This window comes from Zophobas morio, unplaced genomic scaffold (genome assembly GCF_036711695.1).
Source record: "Zophobas morio isolate AGI-343-1 ecotype UQ-CSIRO unplaced genomic scaffold, CSIRO_AGI_Zmor_V1 ptg000008l, whole genome shotgun sequence".
Taxonomy (NCBI): Eukaryota; Metazoa; Arthropoda; class Insecta; order Coleoptera; family Tenebrionidae; genus Zophobas; species Zophobas morio.
This window is the reverse complement of record NW_026972113.1, coordinates 13,476,583-13,496,244: the sequence shown is the minus strand read 5'-3', so window position 1 is coordinate 13,496,244 and position 19,662 is coordinate 13,476,583. Positions and strand designations below refer to the sequence as shown.

Genomic DNA, 19,662 nt, shown 5'->3' with positions numbered 1-19,662 from the left:
CATCGTTCGACAATTTATTATCGCCTTTATCGGCGCGATTAATTTAAATGCGAATTTTGATTAAGTCTGGTAGAAATTTCGGACTATCGACTTTATGTTTTCCAGGAAGAACACGCATCCACTTGTTAATTGTTTCAGTAAAAGAAAGTTTCACTTAAACCCGCTAACGTAGAATTAGCACTTCACAAACTTGATTGATGGAAGATGCTGATATTGAAAGAAATCGTTTGTCCTTTGGCGAATTCGAACATTAATAATAGTGCTGTTCATAAACGTTTGTTGGCCATGACCCAAGTGTCGAAAAGATTTTGAGCAAATTATGCCGCTTTTAAAGATTATTATTTGCAAATGGTGTATTACTGGTTGCCTACTGAATTCATTATCACAGTAAAGAAGTAATTTAAAGGTTTCGGATCCAATCCAATGAGTATTTACGTTTTCTACTTCCGCAACAAAGTTGTAACCTTTAAAAAAAGTCAGTGACAGTGACAAACAACAATAAATATGAGTATTACTGGTTGCCTACCCAATCCATTATCTAAAAAAAGATAACTACGTCGACTGTGTTTATTTTCAATACATTGTATGATATTAACAAAGTCGAAAAATTGAAAAATACAAATATCGAAGAACTGAAAATCAAAAAATCAAAAAACAAAAATTTGAAAACCTTAAATTTAAAAAGCGAAAAACGAAAATTCACTTTTCAATTTCTCGATTATTCGATGTTTCAGTTTTTCAATTTTTGGATGTTTCGACTTTTTGATTTTTCGATTTTTCGACTTTTCGGCCTTTCAATTAATAGATTTTTCGATTTTTCAGTTCTTCAATTTTTCGATTTCCCAATTTTTGTCATTTCCGTTTTGGAATTTTTCACTTTATCCATTTTTTAGTTTTTTGACTCAATTTTCCATTTTTCAAATTTTGAATTTTTGGATTTCACGATTTTTCGGTTTTTTGATTTTCCAATTTTTAGTTTTCCCACTTTTTCGATATTTCGACTTTCTGAGTTTTCGATTTCTCAATTTTTCACTTTTTCGATTTCTGGATAATCTGCTTTTTCGATTTTTTGAGATTTCAATTTGTCGGTTTCGAACAATTTTTCTTAAAATTTTTAATTTTTTAGTTTTTCGATTTTTCAATATTTAGATTTCTCTTTTTATCGATATTTTTTGAATTTTAAAATTTTCACTTTTTTAGTTTTAAATTTTCAATGTTTCATTTTTTAACTTTCGAATTTTTCGATTTTAGGGTATTTCTATTTTTCGATATTTTCGACTTTTCGACTTTTCAATTTCCCGATTTCCCCAGTTTTTTCAAATTTTTGAATGTTTCGATTTCTTGGTTTCTCGCTTTTTTCGATTTTTTGATTTTCGGCTTGTCGATTATCAGGGTTTTCGATTCTTCAGTTTTCCAGTTTTCCAATTTCCAAATTTTTCGTCATTTCAGTGTTGGAATTCTTCAATTTATCGATTTTTTTAATTTAATTTTTTTTAATTTTTAATTTTCAACTTTTCGATTTTCCGATTTTTCGGCGCCTCCAATTTTCCATTTCTCAAGTTTTCACTTTTTCGATTTTTTTTTTTTTGATATTCCAATTTCCCGATTTTTCAGTCTTCAATTTTCCTATATTCTAATTTTTCAATTTTTGCAATTCTAGGTTTTTTGATTTCTCGATTTTTCAATTTTTCAGTTCTTGGGTATTTCTATTTCTTCATTTTTTTAATTTTTAAATGTCAGTTTTTTAATGTTTCGATTTTTCGACTTCACACCTTTTGATTTCTCGATTTTTAAAACTTTCGATTTCTGGATTTTTTACTTTTTCGATTTTTTGAGATTTCAATTTGTCGGTTTCTAACAATTTTTCTTAAAATTTTTAATTTTCCAGTTTTTCGATTTTTCAAGTTTTGGCTTTCTCTATTTATCGATATTTTTTAAATTTTACAATTTTCACTTTTTTAGTTTTAAAATTTTCAATTTTTCATTTTTTAACTTTCGGATTTTTCGATTTGAGGGTATTTCTATTTTTCGATATTTTCGACTTCTCGACTTTTCAATTTCTCGATTTCTCCAGTTTTTTCAAATTTTTGAATGTTGCGATTTCTTGGTTTCTCGCTTTTTTCGATTTTTCGATTTTCGGCTTGTCGATTACCAGAGTTTTCGATTCTTCAGTTTTCCAGTTTTCCAATTTTCCAATTTTTCGTCATTTCAGTTTTGGAATTCTTCAATTTATCCCGATTTTTCGACGCCTCGAATTTTCCATTTCTCAATTTTTCGATGTTTTAGTTTTTCAATTTTTTGATATTTCGATTTTTCAATTTCTTGATTTCCCAATTTTTCCTGATACAGTTTGGAACTTTTTAATTTCTCGATGTTTCAGTTTTTTGATTTTTCAATTTTCCAATTTTTAGATTTCTCAAATTTTTGATGTTTTAGTTTTGGATTTTTCAGTTTTTAGATTCTTCAGTTTTTCTCGATCTTCCAATTTTTCAATATTTCGACTTTTCAAGTTTTCACTTTTTCGATTTTTGAATCTACTGATTTTTCAATTTTTTTTGTTATTCCAATTTCCCGATTTTGCAATCTTCAATTTTCCTATATTCTAATTTTTCAATTTTTGCAATTCTAGGTTTTTTGATTTCTCGATTTTTCAATTTTTCAGGTCTTGAGTATTTCTATTTCTTTATTTTTTTAATTTTTAAATGTTTTTTCGACTTCACAGCTTTTGATTTCTCGGTTTTTAAAACTTTTCGATTTTTCACTTTTCCGATTTTTCAATTTTTAACTTTTGAATTTTTCAATTTTGGGATACTTCTGTTTTTCGATATTTTTCAACTTCCCAACTTTCCAATTTCTCGATTTCTCCACGTTTCAGTTTTTCAATTTTTGAATGTTTCGATTTTTTGATTATATATTCGCTTTTTCGGATTTTTTGATTTTGAAAATCTAAAATTTAAAAACCGAAAAACGAAGATCGAAAAATCAAACTCCAAAATTTAAAAAATCGAGAAATCGGAAAATCTAAAATTTAAAAATTGAAAAAGTAAAAAAATCGACACATCGAAAAATCCAGAAGTCAAAAATCGAAAAGTCAAAGAATCAAATTATTTGAAAAATGCCAAAACTGAAATATCGAAAAATTGAAAACTGAAAGAAAAAACTGAAGAATGGAAAAACTTAAAAATCCCAAAACTCAAAAACTGAAAAGTCGAAACAGTCGAAAGTCAAGAAATGGGAAAACCAAGACAGATTAATTGAAAAATCGAAAATTTGAGAGCTTATAAAAGTCAAAAATTGAAAAATCGCAATATTTAAAGATCGCAAAATTGAAAAATTGTAAAACCGAAAAATTGAATAATAAATAAAAAAACTGAAATTTCGAAAAATTGAAAAATGAAAGACAAACCGAAAAATTCCAAAAGTGAAATATCTAAAAACTGAGAAATTAAAAAACTGAAAAATTGACTAATCAAAAAATCAAAAAGTGAAGTCGAAAAATCTAAACCAGACAAATAGAAAAATTGAAAAATCAAAAACCTGAAAAATCGAAAAATCGAAGAATTTAAAAACTCAAAAATCGAAACAGTCGAATGTCAAGAAATAGGAAAATTGATTAACTCTTGAACGCTTAAAGTCGACATTGGCTTGAGTGCACTCTGATCTATAGATCAAACAAGTTCTCAGACAACGACTATATTTTACGTAATTTGGTCACGAAGTTGGTACTACCTTCCCTTCCAGATTAATCGGTCCCCTCTACGCCGACGGCATGACCGCCCCCCGCATCAGCGTAACCGGAAGACCTCTGCCCCTCTCCCGGATCGTTTCCCGGACCATGCACCCAGACGAAGGCTTCCACGACCACGCCGGTACTGTCATGGTCATCGCTTGGGGACAATTCATGGATCACGACTACACTTTGACGGCAACACCTCTGGGTACTCCCCCCATGTCCACTTTCCCCACACTAAACCAACCTTGTTACAGACCCATTGAACCGGAACGACCCTGAGGAGTGCTGCCATCGCCCTGCCCACCTTAAGCACCCTTACTGTAACGAGATCATCATCCCCGACGACGACTACTTCTACAGGTTGTTCAACGTGAAGTGTCTTGATTTCGTGCGAGGTTTCCCGGCGGCTAGACCTGGATGTAGATTAGGTACGACTTTGAGAATTTGAAGGTAGTACTGATGCTTAATACATTTTGTACAGGTTCCAGGGTGCCGTTCAATACCTTGACGGGAGTTCTGGATGGCAATACGGTTTATGGAGTGACGGAAAAGTTCGCACGGTGGGTACTTACTTTCACGGTTCGTGAATAGTACTGAAGTGTGTTGGTTTCAGGAAACTGAGGAGCGGTTATGGAGGGTTGTTGAGAATGAACCCGGCGTTTGAAGAATACGGGTTGAAGGATTTGTTACCGCTTAAGCTTGACATTCCAGACGAGGGGTGCACCAGACCCAATAGTACTATGTACTGTTTCGAAGCAGGGGAGATTCGTGTGAACGAGCAACTGGTACTCACTTGTATGCATACTTTGATGGCACGAGAACACAACAGAGTGGCTAAAGCTTTGGCACAAGTGAATCCACACTGGGACGACGAAACCCTCTTCCAAGTGAGTTGGTACTGAAGTCGTACTTTCAAAAATATCAACAATCGTGGTTTTGTAGGAAGCCCGTCGTGTTAACATCGCCATAATCCAACATATCACTTTTAACGAGTTTCTTCCGATTCTTCTGGGGAAAGACGTGATGCAGAAATTCGGGCTATTATTACAGAAAGATGGGTATTGGGATGGGTTCGACCCTAGTGTCAACCCCAACGTGATTGACGCTTTCGCTGCAGCAGCTTACAGATTCGGGCACTCTCTTCTACCCACTGCAGTAGAGAGGTGGAGCAAAGCCCACAAGTTCATCGGTACCAACTAAATTTTCTTTAATGAACACAGTTAAATTAAATATTTTTTAATTTAGCTTCCAAGCGACTTTCTGACTTGATCCGCCGCCCGTACGACCTCTACAGAGCCGGCATCTTCGACGAGTACCTCATGGGTCTAATGAATCAAGTAGCCCAAGCCATGGACGACTCGATCACTCAGGAAGTCACCAACCACCTATTCAAGAAAGCTGGTGCCCGATTTGGCATGGATTTAGTGAGCTTGAACATGCAAAGAGGTCGTGAATTTGGAATCCCCGGGTACATGGAGTTCCGAAAGTTCTGTGGACTTCCTGGTGCCAACAGCTTCGAGGAGTTGTTTGGGTCCATGCCTAACGAAACCGTACGAAAGTACTCAACCATCTTTGAGTAAGTATTGGGTTCTGAAAAACGAAGAGTTATAACTCGGGTTGTAGGCACCCCAGTGACGTTGATCTTTGGTCGGGTGGCGTTTCCGAGCGCCCACTTCCTGGTAGCATGTTGGGTCCCACTTTCGCCTGTATCATAGCCACCCAATTCAGTTACTCGAGACGCGGCGACCGATTCTGGTACGAACTACCCAACCAACCATCCTCCTTCACTCCAGAGCAACTCCAAGAGATTCGGAAGGCGAGGTTGGCCCGAATCATTTGTGACAACACGGATCTGATAGACACGATTCAACTGTACCCCATGGTACTACCCGACCACGAAATGTGAGTACCACAAATGTTCATCTGTCTCTACTGACCTTGAAATTTTGCTTGTAGCAACCCGAGAGTACCGTGTCGCAGCGGTGTGATCCCAGGTATGGATTTCAGCAAGTGGGCGGAGTTCCCGCAAACCAGAAGCAGCATGTTCTTCAGCAGCCACGCCTACGAGCCCCTAGTAGGAAAGAAATAATCTAGTTGTTAATTCTATGTACAGATGCCATCGTATTATTTATTGTAATGCCAAGAGATGATCGCACGAGCAAAACGCATCCGGGAAGATGCAAAAACGCATCTTGTCAGAACAGATTGTTTGCTTCTGCGATTGTCGTAGATAGATACATCAGAACATTAAATTTGTAAATAGTTAAGTCATATCTCATCTATGCATTTAAATGTGAACCATTGTATTTATGTTTTTTTTTTGTATTGATTACATGAGTATTTGAGTTTCTACCTCTGTAGAAATTTTTAGTCCGAGAGATGGATAGTGTGGAAAGTTAACCATAAAGATAGCCTTTAGATCTACTCAAAAATTTTATTTTGTATATATTGTTGTAATAATTTATTGAAAACTCATGTATAAATGTATACTTTATTATATATTTTTAAATAAACGTGTTTTATTGTTGAATGAATAAATCTATCCCACCGACTGCTCCATTTTCACTACCTCCATGGTCTACTAATGTCTACATTTTTTTTTTGTCTTACAAAATCTTCTAACTAAATTGTATTCAAAGTATTTATGCTGTGTTCTTCACAATATTTTGTTTTTCCTTTTTCTTCAATTTTACTTGATATCACAATCGTTTTTTAAACTTTAATTTTTCAGTTTTTCAATTTGCAATTTTTCGTTATTGAATTTTTAATTCTTTGATTTTTCAGTTTCTTAATTTTTAATTTTTCGATTTTTCACTTTTTTGTTTCCGCAAATTTTCACTTGATTTTTATTTTTCAATTTCTCAATTTTTTAATTTTCACTTTCTCCATTTTATATCATAATCTCGATTTTAGAATTTTTAAATTCTTCAATTTTGCAATATTTGAATTTCCCAATTATTCCTTTTTTTCCGATTTCTTTGATTTTCAATATTTCGTTTCTTCAATTTTTCAGGTTTTTGATTTTCAATTTTTTGATATCTCACAGTTTTTATTTGTAAATTTTCCTTTTTTTATTCGAAAAAACCGAAAAATTGCAAAAGGAAGAACTGAAACATCAAAAAACTAAAAATCGAGAAACTTAAAAATCGAAAAAAATAATGATTCGAAAAATTGCAAATCAGAGAATTGAGAAAACATTGAAAAACTAAAAATCAAAAATCATTGATGAATCGAAAAATTGGATAGAAAAAATGAATCGAATGGAAAATTTGAAAGGACTCGAAAAATTAAGAAATCGAAAATCACTGAACAACCGAAAAATCTATCATTTGAAAAAGTCGAAAAATCGAAAAATCGCAAAATTGAAAACTCGAGAAACTGAGAAATCGAAAAATCAAAAAGTGGAGAAGTCTAAAAATGGAGAAATTGAAAATTCTAAAAATTGTAAAATCGATTAATTGCGGAGTCAAAAAATGGATAAAATCGTATAAGCTGAAAAATTAACAATTTGGATCATCGAAACGTTGAAAAATGGAACAACTTAAAAATCCAAAATTCCAGAAATTGAAAAATCGGAAAGTGCAAAAAAGTCAAATTATTGAAAAATTTGAAACGCTGAGAAATTCAAAATCGAAACAATGGAAAATTGGGAAATCGAAAATTCTAAAAATTGAGAAATTGAAAAACTGTAAAATCGTAAAAAAACGAATGCAATCGAAAATTTAAAAGGAGTCGAATAATCGAGAAATCGAATTTTTAAAAATTGAGAAATCGGAAAATTGTAAAATCGATATATTGACAAACTGAGGAACGACAAATCTACAATACCAAACATCGAAAAATGGAAAACTGGGAAAACTAAAAAAAAATCTAGGAATTGAAAAAGTCGAAGAATCGTGAAATCGAAAAATTGTAGAGTCAAAAAATCAAATAATCGTAAAATGTAGAAATCGAGAAATCGAAAAGTTGAAATATTAACAATTTGAATCATCGAAAAGGCAAAAAATGGGAAAACTGAAAAATCTAAAATTTGAGAAATTGAAAAATCGAGAAGGTGAAAAATCTAATAGTCCGTAAATCGAGAACTGGAACGAAAAATCTAAAAGTCGAAAAATGGAGAATTCGAAAAGTTGAAAAATATAGAAATCGAGAAATCGAAAATATGAAAAATTGAAAAGTCTAAAAATTTGAAAAATCGCAAATCTATAGAATTGAAAAATCGAAATTTGGAAACATCCAACAGTCGAAAAATTGAAAAATCAAAAAATTAAAACATCCAAAACATTGAAATATGGAGAAACAGAAAAATAAAAAACCATAGAATTTTCTTGATTTCCAATTTTTAGGTTTTTCAAAGTTTTCATTTTATACTTCTTCGTTTTTTCATTTTTAATAGTTGAATTTTACAATTTTGCAATTTTTATTACATTTTCTTGATTCGAAAAACTGAAAAATCGAAAAATTAAAAACCGAACAACTGAAAAAACTAGAAAATGCAAAATCGAAAAATTGGATAGGAAAAACGAATGGAATCGAAAATTTGAAAAGTCGAAAAATAAAAAAAAATCAAAATTAAAAAATCCAGAAATTGAAAATTAAAAAATCGAAATGTCGAAAAACCGAGAAATTGAATATTTTAAAAATTGAGAAAGATGGTAAAATAAAAAAATATACAAATCGAGAAATCGGAAAATTGAAAAATGGAAAATTCGAGAAACTTAAAAATAAAAAGCCATGAAATTTTCTTTATTTCCAGTTTTTAGGTTCTTCAAAGTGTTCGTTTCATACATTTTCGTTTTTTTCATTATTTGATTTTTCAATTTTTACATTTTTTTATTCGAAAAGTTAAAAAATCGAAAAGCTGAAAAATCGAAAAAACGGAATATGAATGAATGAAAACTAAGGAAATCGGAAAGTCGAATAATTGAGAAATCCAAATTTAAAAGTTAGAAAAATCAAAAAATGAAAAATTGGAAAAACGGAAATAACGAAAAAATGAAAAATCGAAAAATGAAAAATCGGGGATTTGAAAAATTCGAAAGTCGACAAATCGCAAAATTGAAAACTCGAGAAATTGTGAAATCGAAAAATCAAAAAATCGAAAAATCTAAAAATGGAGAAATTGAAAACTCGGAAATTGAGAAATCGAAAAATTGTAAAATCGATAAATAGCGGAGTCAAAAATCGAAAAATATAGAAGTCGGAAAATGGAGTCGAAAATGGAAAAATCGAAAATTCGAAAATTCGAGAAATTGAAATATTGAGATGTTGAAAAAGTCGAAAAGTGGAAAAATCAAATTATCGAAAAATTTAAATACCGAGAAATTCAAAATCGAAACAAAGAAAAATTGGGAAATCGCGAATTGGAACGAAAAATCGGGAAATCGAAAAGTTGAAAAGTATAGAAATCGAGAAATCGGAGTCTAATAATTTGAAAAAACCCAAAACTAGAGAATTGAAAAATCGAAAATTTGAAACATCCAAAATATTGGAATATCGAAAAATCGAAGAATAAAAAAACATTAAATCTTCTTGATTTCCAATTTTTAGGTTTTTCAAAGTTTTATAAATTTTCGTTTTTTCAGTATTTGATTGTTCAATTTTACAATTTTGTAGTTTTTACATTTTTTTATTCGAAAAGTTGAAAAACCAAAAAACTGAAAAATCGAAAACTGAAAAAAAAGAAATTACAAAATCTAAAAAATTGAAAATCGAAAAATTACAAACTGAACTGAGGAAACGAAAAATTGAAACACTGAAAAACAAAACATCGATAAACTTAAAAATCGAAAAATTGGATAGGAAAAACCAATGAAATCGAAAATTTGGAGTCGCAAAATCGAAAAATCCCAAAATTGAAAAATCCAAAAATCGAAAATTAGAAACTCGAAATGTCGAAAAAATGGAAGAATAGAAATTGAATATTTATAAAATTGAGAAATCGAAAAATTGAAAAAACGAAAAATCGAGATATTGAGAACCCGAATAATCGGAAGATCGAAAAGTCGAAAAATCGAAAAACTGTAAAATCGAAAAATATAGAAATCGATAAATCAAAAAAATTGAAAAATTGACAATTTGAATCATCGGAAAGGCAAAAAATGAGAAAACCGAAAAATCTAAAATTTGAAAAATTGAAAAATCGAGAAGGTGAAAAATCGAATAGTCCGTAAATCGAGAACTGGAACGAAAAATCTAAAAGTCGAAAAATGGAGAATTCGAAAAGTTGAAAAATATAGAAATCGAGAAATCGAAAATATGAAAAATTGAAAAGTCTAAAAATTTCAAAAATCGCAAAACTACAGAATTGAAAAATCGAAATTTGGAAACATCCAACAGTCGAAAAATTGAAAAATCAAAAAATTAAAACATCCAAAACATTGAAATATGGAGAAACAGAAAAATAAAAAACCATAGAATTTTCTTGATTTCCAATTTTTAGGTTTTTCAAAGTTTTCATTTTATACTTCTTCGTTTTTTCATTTTTAATAGTTGAATTTTACAATTTTGCAATTTTTATTACATTTTCTTGATTCGAAAAACTGAAAAATCGAAAAATTAAAAACCGAACAACTGAAAAAACTAGAAAATGCAAAATCGAAAAATTGGATAGGAAAAACGAATGGAATCGAAAATTTGAAAGGTCGAAAAATAAAAAAAAATCAAAATTAAAAAATCCAGAAATTGAAAATTAAAAAATCGAAATGTCGAAAAACCGAGAAATTGAATATTTTAAAAATTGAGAAAGATGGTAAAATAAAAAAATATACAAATCGAGAACTCGGAAAATTGAAAAATGGAAAATTCGAGAAACTGAAAAATAAAAAGCCAGGAAATCTTCTTGATTTCCAATTTTTTTGGTTTTTTTAAGTTTTCTTTTAATATATTTTCGTTTTTTTCATTATTTGATTTTTCAATTTTTACATTTTTTTATTCGAAAAGTTAAAAAATCGAAAACTGAAAAATCGAAAAAACGTAATATGAATGAATGAAAACTAAGGAAATCGGAAAGTCGGATAATTGAGAAATCCAAATTTAAAAGTTTGAAAAATCAAAAATTGAAAATTTGAAGAACTGAATCGAAAAAATATAAAAACGAAACATTGAAAAAATGAAGGAACTGGAAAGACTTCAAATTGTAATTTAAAACCGAGAAAGTGAAAATTAAATTCGTGCCCCCGTTATTAATAATGAAATGATTTGTCTAATAACGATACCTTAAAACTAATTGATAATGTTGTATCCAATCGTGTGTCCAGCAAAATTTCGACACGAGGTCATCAAGTTAAAACGTCTCCAAAAGTTAAACCGAAAAATGTTACAGTTTGATTTGTTTTAATCAAAAAACTAAGCGGATTCATAAACCACAAGGCTACAACTGTTTTTTTTTTTTAATTTAATGAATTAAAATACGTACGACAAGCTAAACACAATATATTTCGTCGAAAATACGCTTACAACCTCTCTAATTCAAAGAAACCGACAGGTAGTCGATCGTAGCGTGACTGTCTTCCAAGACGTTAACGATTTCGATGCTCGGGAGCCCCTTCTCCTTCGGGGTATCCCCAAATCCCCAAAACCACTTGTTCTCCCTCGACAAGTGCATCCAAATGTTCGCCTTATTGATAAAGTCGTACCCCAGCACCGACACCTTGTACCTGATATCTTCAAAATACACAAACTGCACTTGAAACTTCTGCTTCTCGAGGATGATCTCCACATTAGCCACTTGCACTTTCTTGCTCTCGGACGACATGAAGTCGTTCACCGACGCCATGGTCTGTCTAAACGGGTACTTGACCTTCTTCAGGTGCCGAAACAGCTCCACGCTCATAATATTCACGTTGGAGGAGGTGTTCAAGAACGCAATTTCCCGCCGACCCACCACCTCGAACGCCACCCCCGGCCGCAGGTGCTTGATAGCGGCCTGCGACGCCGACACCTTGATGGCAGTCGGCGTCGGCGTCATCGTCGTCGTGTCCTGAGTGGACTTTTGCTTGACGGTCGTCTCCTGGACCCGGACCGCGCTGCTGTGCTTATTGTTGGGGCAGTCTTTGGTGGCGTGCCCGGATTTCTTGCAGATACTGCATCTGTTTTTGTTCTTCACGCTGGCATCGGCCTCCTTGGCGCGCTCGAGGAGCTCGTCGAAAGTCTTGATGGTGTTGCGGGGGTACCTGTCGCGGATGCGCCCGGGCAGGAAGGCGTACAGCATGTCTACTTCGGTGGGTTCGGTGAGGCGCGGGATGATCTGGGAGAGGAGGGTGCGTTTGTTGAGCAGCAGCTCTTCGAAAGCACCGTCTGGCTCGGAGAAGGTGTCGAAGACTTTCATGTAGATTTCGTAGTTTTCCATTGTGGGAGCCCGGGCATGGTGGCGTTTAAAAAGTGACTGACGTGGCGGAGTTTGACAGTCACGTCAAGGGAAAGAAGTGACAGGATGAAAAATGGTGGTTGGAGGGAGAGAAAGTGGAGCAGTCGGTAAGATTATTTTGTCGTTTGATTTGTTGGCATGTCATTTCGTAGCATAGTGACAAAAACAAACGGGAGTATTTGACTGATATTGCTAACCTCAAAAAGGCGTTGGATAACTAGCGCTATCTACTATAACATTTTTCGCCAGTTTTTCGAGTCTTCACGTTTAAATTTTTCAGTTTTTCGATTTTCTACTTTTTAATTTTTGAATTTTGCAATTTTTCTTTTCGGTTTTTCATTTTCTTTATTTTAACAATGTTTCGATTTTGAAATTTATTGTTTTTTCAGTTTTTCGATTATTCAGTGTTTTTCCGATTTTTTAGCTCTTCGATTTTTAATTTTATGATTTTTCAGGTTTTTGATTTTTCAAATTTTCGAAGAAAAAAAATTGCAAAATTGTAAAACTGAAAAATCAAATAATGAAAAAACGAAAAAGTATAAAACGAAAACTTTGAAAAGCCTAAAAATTGGAAATCAAGAACATTGCATGGTTTTTTATTTTTCGATTTCTGGATATTTCATTGTTTTCGATTTTTTCATTTTTCTGTTTTTCAATTTGTCAACTGTTAGATGTTTAAAATTTTCGATTTTTCAGGTCTTTTCCAATCTAAGTTGAAAGCTGGGCTACTGCTTGCTTATAAAGGATTCTGTAGAAAAAAGCCAAACTTGGCCCCGCCCACCCTCTACTTCAGAGATTTATTTCATCTAGTCCGAAAGAAAGATGGATCTAAATTGAAGATCGATAAAATCGTTAGAATGAGAACAGCGGGTATGGGCGGGGCTAGTAGCTGCTAAGATAAGACTGATTTTGACAAATGAGATACTCTCTAAGAAAATAAAGGGTGGGTGGGCGGGGCTATTGCTTGCTTAGATAAGTCTTATTTTGGTAAATGACATCCCCTAAGAAAAAAAAGGGTGGGTGGGCGGGGCTAAAACTAAGACTAAGACTGAACAATATTCAGAGTAGTCACTGGAACGAGGAAGGGGTGGGTGGGCGGGGATATTTTTTGATTATAGAAGATTCTGTAGGAAAGAGTTAAACTTAATTAATACCTCTCACCCACCCGTTCTATCATTTTTCTTCTTTAGAAATAAGAAACAAATGTTATATATAATATAATAGCAAATAAGTAGTATAACAACAAAAAAATACGACTAACGCTTTTTTTAACAGCCTGCGTTCTGACCTGACCTGACCTGACCCAACTTGATGCTTGAAAGCTGTTGAATCTTTGACATCGTCTATTTTTTTTTAATTATGTTGAATTTTTTACTTTATTATTTTTGAAAATTCTGAATTTGATAATTTGTCAATTATACAATCTTAGCATCAGAATGACCTTTAAAAATTGTTCTTAAATTCTAAATTGTAGAAAATCAGAAAATATAGAGTCTATTGAAAATTTGGAAGAGATACATCTCAGATTTAGGGAGAATCTAGAAAACTAGAAGCTATTGAATGTTTGATATCTTCTATTTTTTTTTTTAATTATGTTGAATTTTTTACTTTATTGTTTTTGAAAATTCTCGATTTGATAATTTGTCAATTATAAAATCTTAGCAACAGAAGGATCTTTAAAAATTGTTCTAAAATTCTAGATTTTGGAAAATCTGAAAATATAGTCTATTGACAATTTGGAACAGACATCGCAGATTTATGGAGAATCTAGAAAACTAGAATCTATTGAATGTTTGATATCTTCTATTTTTTTTTTTAAATTGTGCTGAATTTTTTATTTTACTATTTTTGAATATTCTCGATTTGATAGTTTGTCAATTATAAAACCTTAGCAACAGAAGGATCTTTAAAAATTGTTCTAAAATTATAAATTGTAGAAATTCAGAAAATATAGTCTATTGAAAATTTGGAAGAGATACATCTCAGATTTAGGGAGAATCTAGAAAACTAGAAGCTATTGAATGTTTGATATCTTCTATGTTTTTTAAATTATGTTGAATTTTTTACTTTACTATTTTTGAATATTCTCGATTTGATAATTTGTCAATTATAAAATTTTAGCAACAGAAGGATCTTTAAAAATTGTTCTAAAATTCTAAATTGTAGAAAATCAGAAAATATAGAGTCTATTGAAAATTTGGAACAGATACTTCTCAGATTTAGGGTGAATCTAGAAAACTAGAAGCTATTGAATGTTTGATATCTTCTATTTTCTTTTAAACTATGTGGAATTTTTTACTTTATTATTTTTGAAAATTCTCGATTTGATAATTTTTTCAATTATAAAATCTTAGCAACAGAAGGATCTTTAAAAATTGTTCTAAAATTCTAGATTTTGGAAAATCTGAAAATAGAGTCTATTGACAATTTGGAACAGACATTGCAGATTTATGGAGAATCTAGCAAAATACAATCTACTGAATGTTTGATATCTTCTATTTATTTTAAATTATGTTGAATTTTTTACTTTACTATTTCTGAATATTCTCGATTTGATAATTGGTCAATTATAAAATCTTAGCATCAGAATGACCTTTAAAAATTGTTCTAAAATTCTAAATTGTAGAAAATCAGAAAATATAGAGTCTATTGAAAATTTGGAACAGATACTTCTCAGATTTAGGGTGAATCTAGAAAACTAGAAGCTATTGAATGTTTGATATCTTCTATTTTCTTTTAAACTATATGGAATTTTTTACTTTATTATTTTTGAAAATTCTCGATTTGATAATTTGTCAATTATAAAATCTTAGCAACAGAAGGATCTTTAAAAATTGTTCTAAAATTCTAAATTGTAGAAAATCAGAAAATATAGAGTCTATTGAAAATTTGGAAGAGATACATCTCAGATTTAGGGAGAATGTAGAAAACTAGAAGCTATTGAATGTTTGATATCTTCTATTTTTTTAAATTATGTTGAATTTTTTACTTTACTATTTTTGAATATTCTCGATTTGATAATTGGTCAATTATAAAATCTTAGCATCAGAATGACCTTTAAAAATTGTTCTAAAATTCTAAATTGTAGAAAATCAGAAAATATAGTCTATTGAAAATTTGGAACAGATACTTCTCAGATTTAGGGTGAATCTAGAAAACTAGAAGCTATTGAATGTTTGATATTTTCTATTTTCTTTTAAATTATGTAGAATTTTTTACTTTATTATTTTTGAAAATTCTCGATTTGATAATTTGTCAATTATAAAATCTTAGCAACAGAATGATTTTTAAAAATTGGAAAGAATCTTGAAGATTCGTGATGTATAATTTTTTTATGTCCAAAATTCTCCAAAAATTCTTCAAAAAATGTCACCGGGAATCCCTAAAATCCTTTCAAATTTTTTTAAGAATAAGACAAGATTATTTCAAATTTCATCTAAAAAGGACGCCAGGGGCAAGAATTTTTAAATTTTCTTCAAATAAAAGACATCATGGGTCCAAGATTCTTCAAAATATGACACGGTGGGACATAAAAAAGGAAGAACAAAGAATAAAACACCAAGAATACTCAAAGTGCTTATAAATTTCTTCAAACAAAAGACACCTGAGTTTTCAAGACTCTTTCACATTTCTTCAAAGAATAAAATACTAGGGATCCCCAAAATTGTTCCAAATTTCTTCACAAATAAATCAGTATGGGTTTTTAATATTCGTATAAATTTCTTTACAAAATAGACGAGAGGGACCCCATAATTCTTCAAAATTTCTTCAAACCAAGGACTTCAGAAATCTTCAAGACAGCAAATTTTCTTCAAAAAATAAGACAAAATGGGTCACGATTCTTTAAAATTTCTTTAATAAAAATAGAAACCGGGGGTCTTCGAGTCATTAAAATTTCCTCAAATAAAAGAGGCCTAGAGTCTTCAAAACTCTTTAAAATTTCTTCAAAAAAATTAAATACTCGGAATTCCCAAAATTGTTCTAAATTTCTTCAACAAATAAAGCAGTTTGGGTTTTTAATATTCTTATAAATTTCTTCACAGAATAGACAAGAGAGACCCTATGATTCTTCAAACCAAGGACTTCAGATATCTTCAAGATTATTAAAAGTTTCTTCAAAAAATAAGACATCATCGGGGGTCTCCAAGAATAATTGCAAATTTCTTGAAAAAATAAAACAAAATGGGTCTTCAAGATACTTTCAAAATTCTTAAATGAAAATAGAAACGGAGGGTTTTCGAAAATTTTTAAAATTTCTTCAATTAAAAAACGCCTAAGGTCTTCAAAACTCTTTTAAATTTCTTCAAAGAATAAGACAAGAAGGGCCCCCATGGTTCTCTAAAGTTTCTGCAAAAAAGACAATAATGGTCTTCTATATTCTTCAAAATTTCTGCAAAAATTAAGACACCAGGGGTCCCCAAGTATGCTTACAAATTTCTTCAAACAATAAAATATTAGAGGGATTCCCAAGAGTTCTTAAAATTGCTTCAAAAAGATAAATGGAGCTTCTAAGATTCTTTGAAATTTCTCAAAGTAAAGAACACCAGAAGTCTTCAAGGCTCTCTCAAATTTCTTCTAAAAATACCACAATAGAGGATCTCAATATTCTTATAAATTTCTTGACGGAATAAGATAAGAAGGGTCCCTAAGATTCTTCAAAATTTCTTCAAAAAATAAAACACCAAGGGTCCCCAAAAATTTTCCAAACTCATCATATTTTGTACATTTTAGATAGGATTTATTCAGCAAAATTTTGGAGTGACGTCATCAATTTTTTAGGGGGGAAGAGCAAATACATTTTGATAAAAAATTTACCATGCTTATGATAACTTTAAAACATCTCCAAGATTGCAAAGCATTCGGTTCTGTAATTCCTGATTAAATGAATAAAATAAATTTACGCATTCATTAATTTTTTTGAGTCACCCTGTATATGCAAATCGAAAAAATTTGAATGGAATGATAAATCACAAGAAGAGAGTCACCATATTTTGTACATTTTAGATAGGATTTATTCAGCAAAATTTTGTGGTGACGTCATAAACTTTTTAGGGGGGGACGACCAAATACATTTTGATCAAAAATTTACCATGCTTATGATAAGTCACCTTGTGTATACAAATCCAAAAAATATGAATGGAGTGATATATCACAGGTACAGACGCATCATATTTTGTACATTTTAGATAGGATTTATTCGGCAAACTTTTGAGCTGACGTCATCAAGTTTTTGGAGGGGATAACCAAATATATTTTGACTAAAGATTTATGATGCTCTTTAGAGCCTTAAAACATCTGCAACATTTCAAAACATTCGGGTTAGCAGATTCAAAATTAAATTTCAAAATGTTGTTTTAATAATTTTGATTTTTTTTTCCAAAAATCTGGACGTTTCGGGTAAAAACTGAATTCGGAGTCGTAAACTACATGTGTAGGACTATGTTATTTTATACAATTTAAGACCCATTTACGGGAAGCATGATAAATCATTAATCAAGATTTATCCCTTTACGCCCTCCCCTAAAAATGATGACGTCTTCTTAGAATTCTGCCGAATAAATGTTATTCTAATTTTATAAAAAATATGATTTATAAATCCTTTTCGGGGCCCCTAGCTGTTTTTTTAAAGAAACTGGAACCTTTCGGGGGCACCAACTGTCCTTTTTTTAAGAAAATGAAACCTCTTTTTCTCTTACACTCTAACTAGTACTTTCTATATTGCTTTTGATACACAGAGGTTATTACAAATTTTGCAAAATCAAATTTTATAATTTTTCAAAGCAGGATCGTTGGAATTTAGATTTTTCAACTTTTCAAGTTCTTGAATTCCAATTTTTAGATTTTTTAAAGTTTTAATTTTCTACTTTTTCGTTTTTCATTTTTGATTTTTCAATTTTACAGTTTTGCAGATTCTTCCATATATTTTTTATTCGAAAAGTTGAAAATCGACAAATTGCAAATCGAATAATTGAAAAATTTAAAAATTGAAAAATTCCGTATTGAAAAACCGATGAATTTTAAAAATAAAGAAACAAAAAACCAAAAGTAAAAACTGGAAATTGAAAAATTGAAGAAATGAAAAATTGCATAATCTAAAAATCGAAAAATTTAAACGTTCAAAAGCGCCCGTTTTATGAAAATTTATGAATGGAGTTGAAACACCTTACTTATACCACCGTGCCACGGACTAAAAAACTAAAAAAACTTATCTATCTGTGCTTATCTAGGTCCGTGCTCGAAACGTTCAAAAGCTTTTTCAATCGAAGAACTGAACATTTTTAAAATAAAACTCGAAGAGTTGAGTATCGTGAAATTGAAGAAACAAAAAAATATGAAAAACTGAAAAATTGCAAATCGAAAAATTGAAAATATTGAAATTGAAAAAACAAAAAATTATAAAAAGAGGACATTTAAAAATCGAAAAATTGTAAAAATAAAGAATTAGTGATTTTGGTACTTTGAGAATTTGGTGATTTTGAGGATTCAGTAATTTTTGTGTTTTGAGGATATGGGAATTTTGATGTTCTGAGGATTTGGGGATTTTAATCTTTTGTAAAATTGAAAAATTGAAAAATCGACAAACTGAAAAATTTAACAGTTAAAAATTCGAAAAATTGAAAACCGAAAAATTACACATCAAAAAATTGAAAAATCCAAATATTGAAAAATTCCATAACGAGAAAAGAAAAATTAGAAAATCAGAAAAACCGAGACTGAAAACTCGTGAAATTCAGATCTAAAAATTAAAACATCCAAAATTCAAATAGCCTTCGACCAATTTTTGAAATACTAATTTGGCATCTCAGGAACACCGATGATTAATTTTAGTAACACCTGACCGTGCTCGCTGCGCTGGATTTTCCAATTTTTAAATTTTGCAGTACATATTTGAATTTCCAAATTATCCGATTTTTCAGATTTCTATCGTTTTCAATATTTCGTTGTTTCGATTTTTAAGTTTCTCAGTTTCAATTTTCCAATTTTTAAAAAAGCATATTTTCTCGTTTTGTCAATTTGATTTTTCAATTTTACAATTTTTCCTTTTTTTTATTCAAAAAATTGCAACTCGAAAAACAGAAGAAACGAAAAATTGAAAGATTGATGAATCGAAAAATTGGGAAATCGAAAAATTGGAAACCGCACAATTGCAAATCAGACAATTGAAAAATCGAAAAAATGAAAAATTTCACACTAAAAAACCGAAAAATTTCAAGAATAAATTGGAAAAACGGAAATAACGAGAAAATGAAAAATCCGGAAAAAGTCGAAAAATCGAGAAATCGCAAAATTGAAAATCCGAGAAACTGGGAAATTGAAAAATCAAAAAATCGAAGTCTAAAAATGGACAAACTGAAAATTCTGAAAGTTGAGAAATCGAAAAATTGGAAACCGCACAATTGCAAATCAGACAATTGAAAAATCGAAAAAATGAAAAATTTCACATTGAAAAACCGAAAAATTTCAAGAATAAATTGGAAAAACGGAAATAACGAGAAAATGAAAAATCCGGAAAAAGTCGAAAAATCGAGAAATCGCAAAATTGAAAATCCGAGAAACTGGG

General features: G+C 30.7%; 1 protein-coding gene across 1 annotated transcript in view; it reads left to right on the top strand.

The window, feature by feature from the left end:
• LOC135125431 (peroxidase) overlaps positions 1 to 6,202 on the top strand; it is a 45,315-nt gene extending 39,113 nt beyond the window's left edge. Inside the window, exons 6-13 of the mRNA XM_064051052.1 lie at positions 3,742 to 3,938; positions 3,988 to 4,161; positions 4,215 to 4,293; positions 4,347 to 4,620; positions 4,676 to 4,922; positions 4,979 to 5,309; positions 5,357 to 5,635; positions 5,690 to 6,202. Coding sequence (XP_063907122.1) covers positions 3,742 to 3,938; positions 3,988 to 4,161; positions 4,215 to 4,293; positions 4,347 to 4,620; positions 4,676 to 4,922; positions 4,979 to 5,309; positions 5,357 to 5,635; positions 5,690 to 5,822 — 1,714 coding nt within the window. The 3' untranslated portion in view covers positions 5,823 to 6,202. The remainder of the gene's footprint in view (positions 1 to 3,741; positions 3,939 to 3,987; positions 4,162 to 4,214; positions 4,294 to 4,346; positions 4,621 to 4,675; positions 4,923 to 4,978; positions 5,310 to 5,356; positions 5,636 to 5,689) is intronic.
• The last annotated feature ends 13,460 nt before the right edge of the window (positions 6,203 to 19,662 follow it).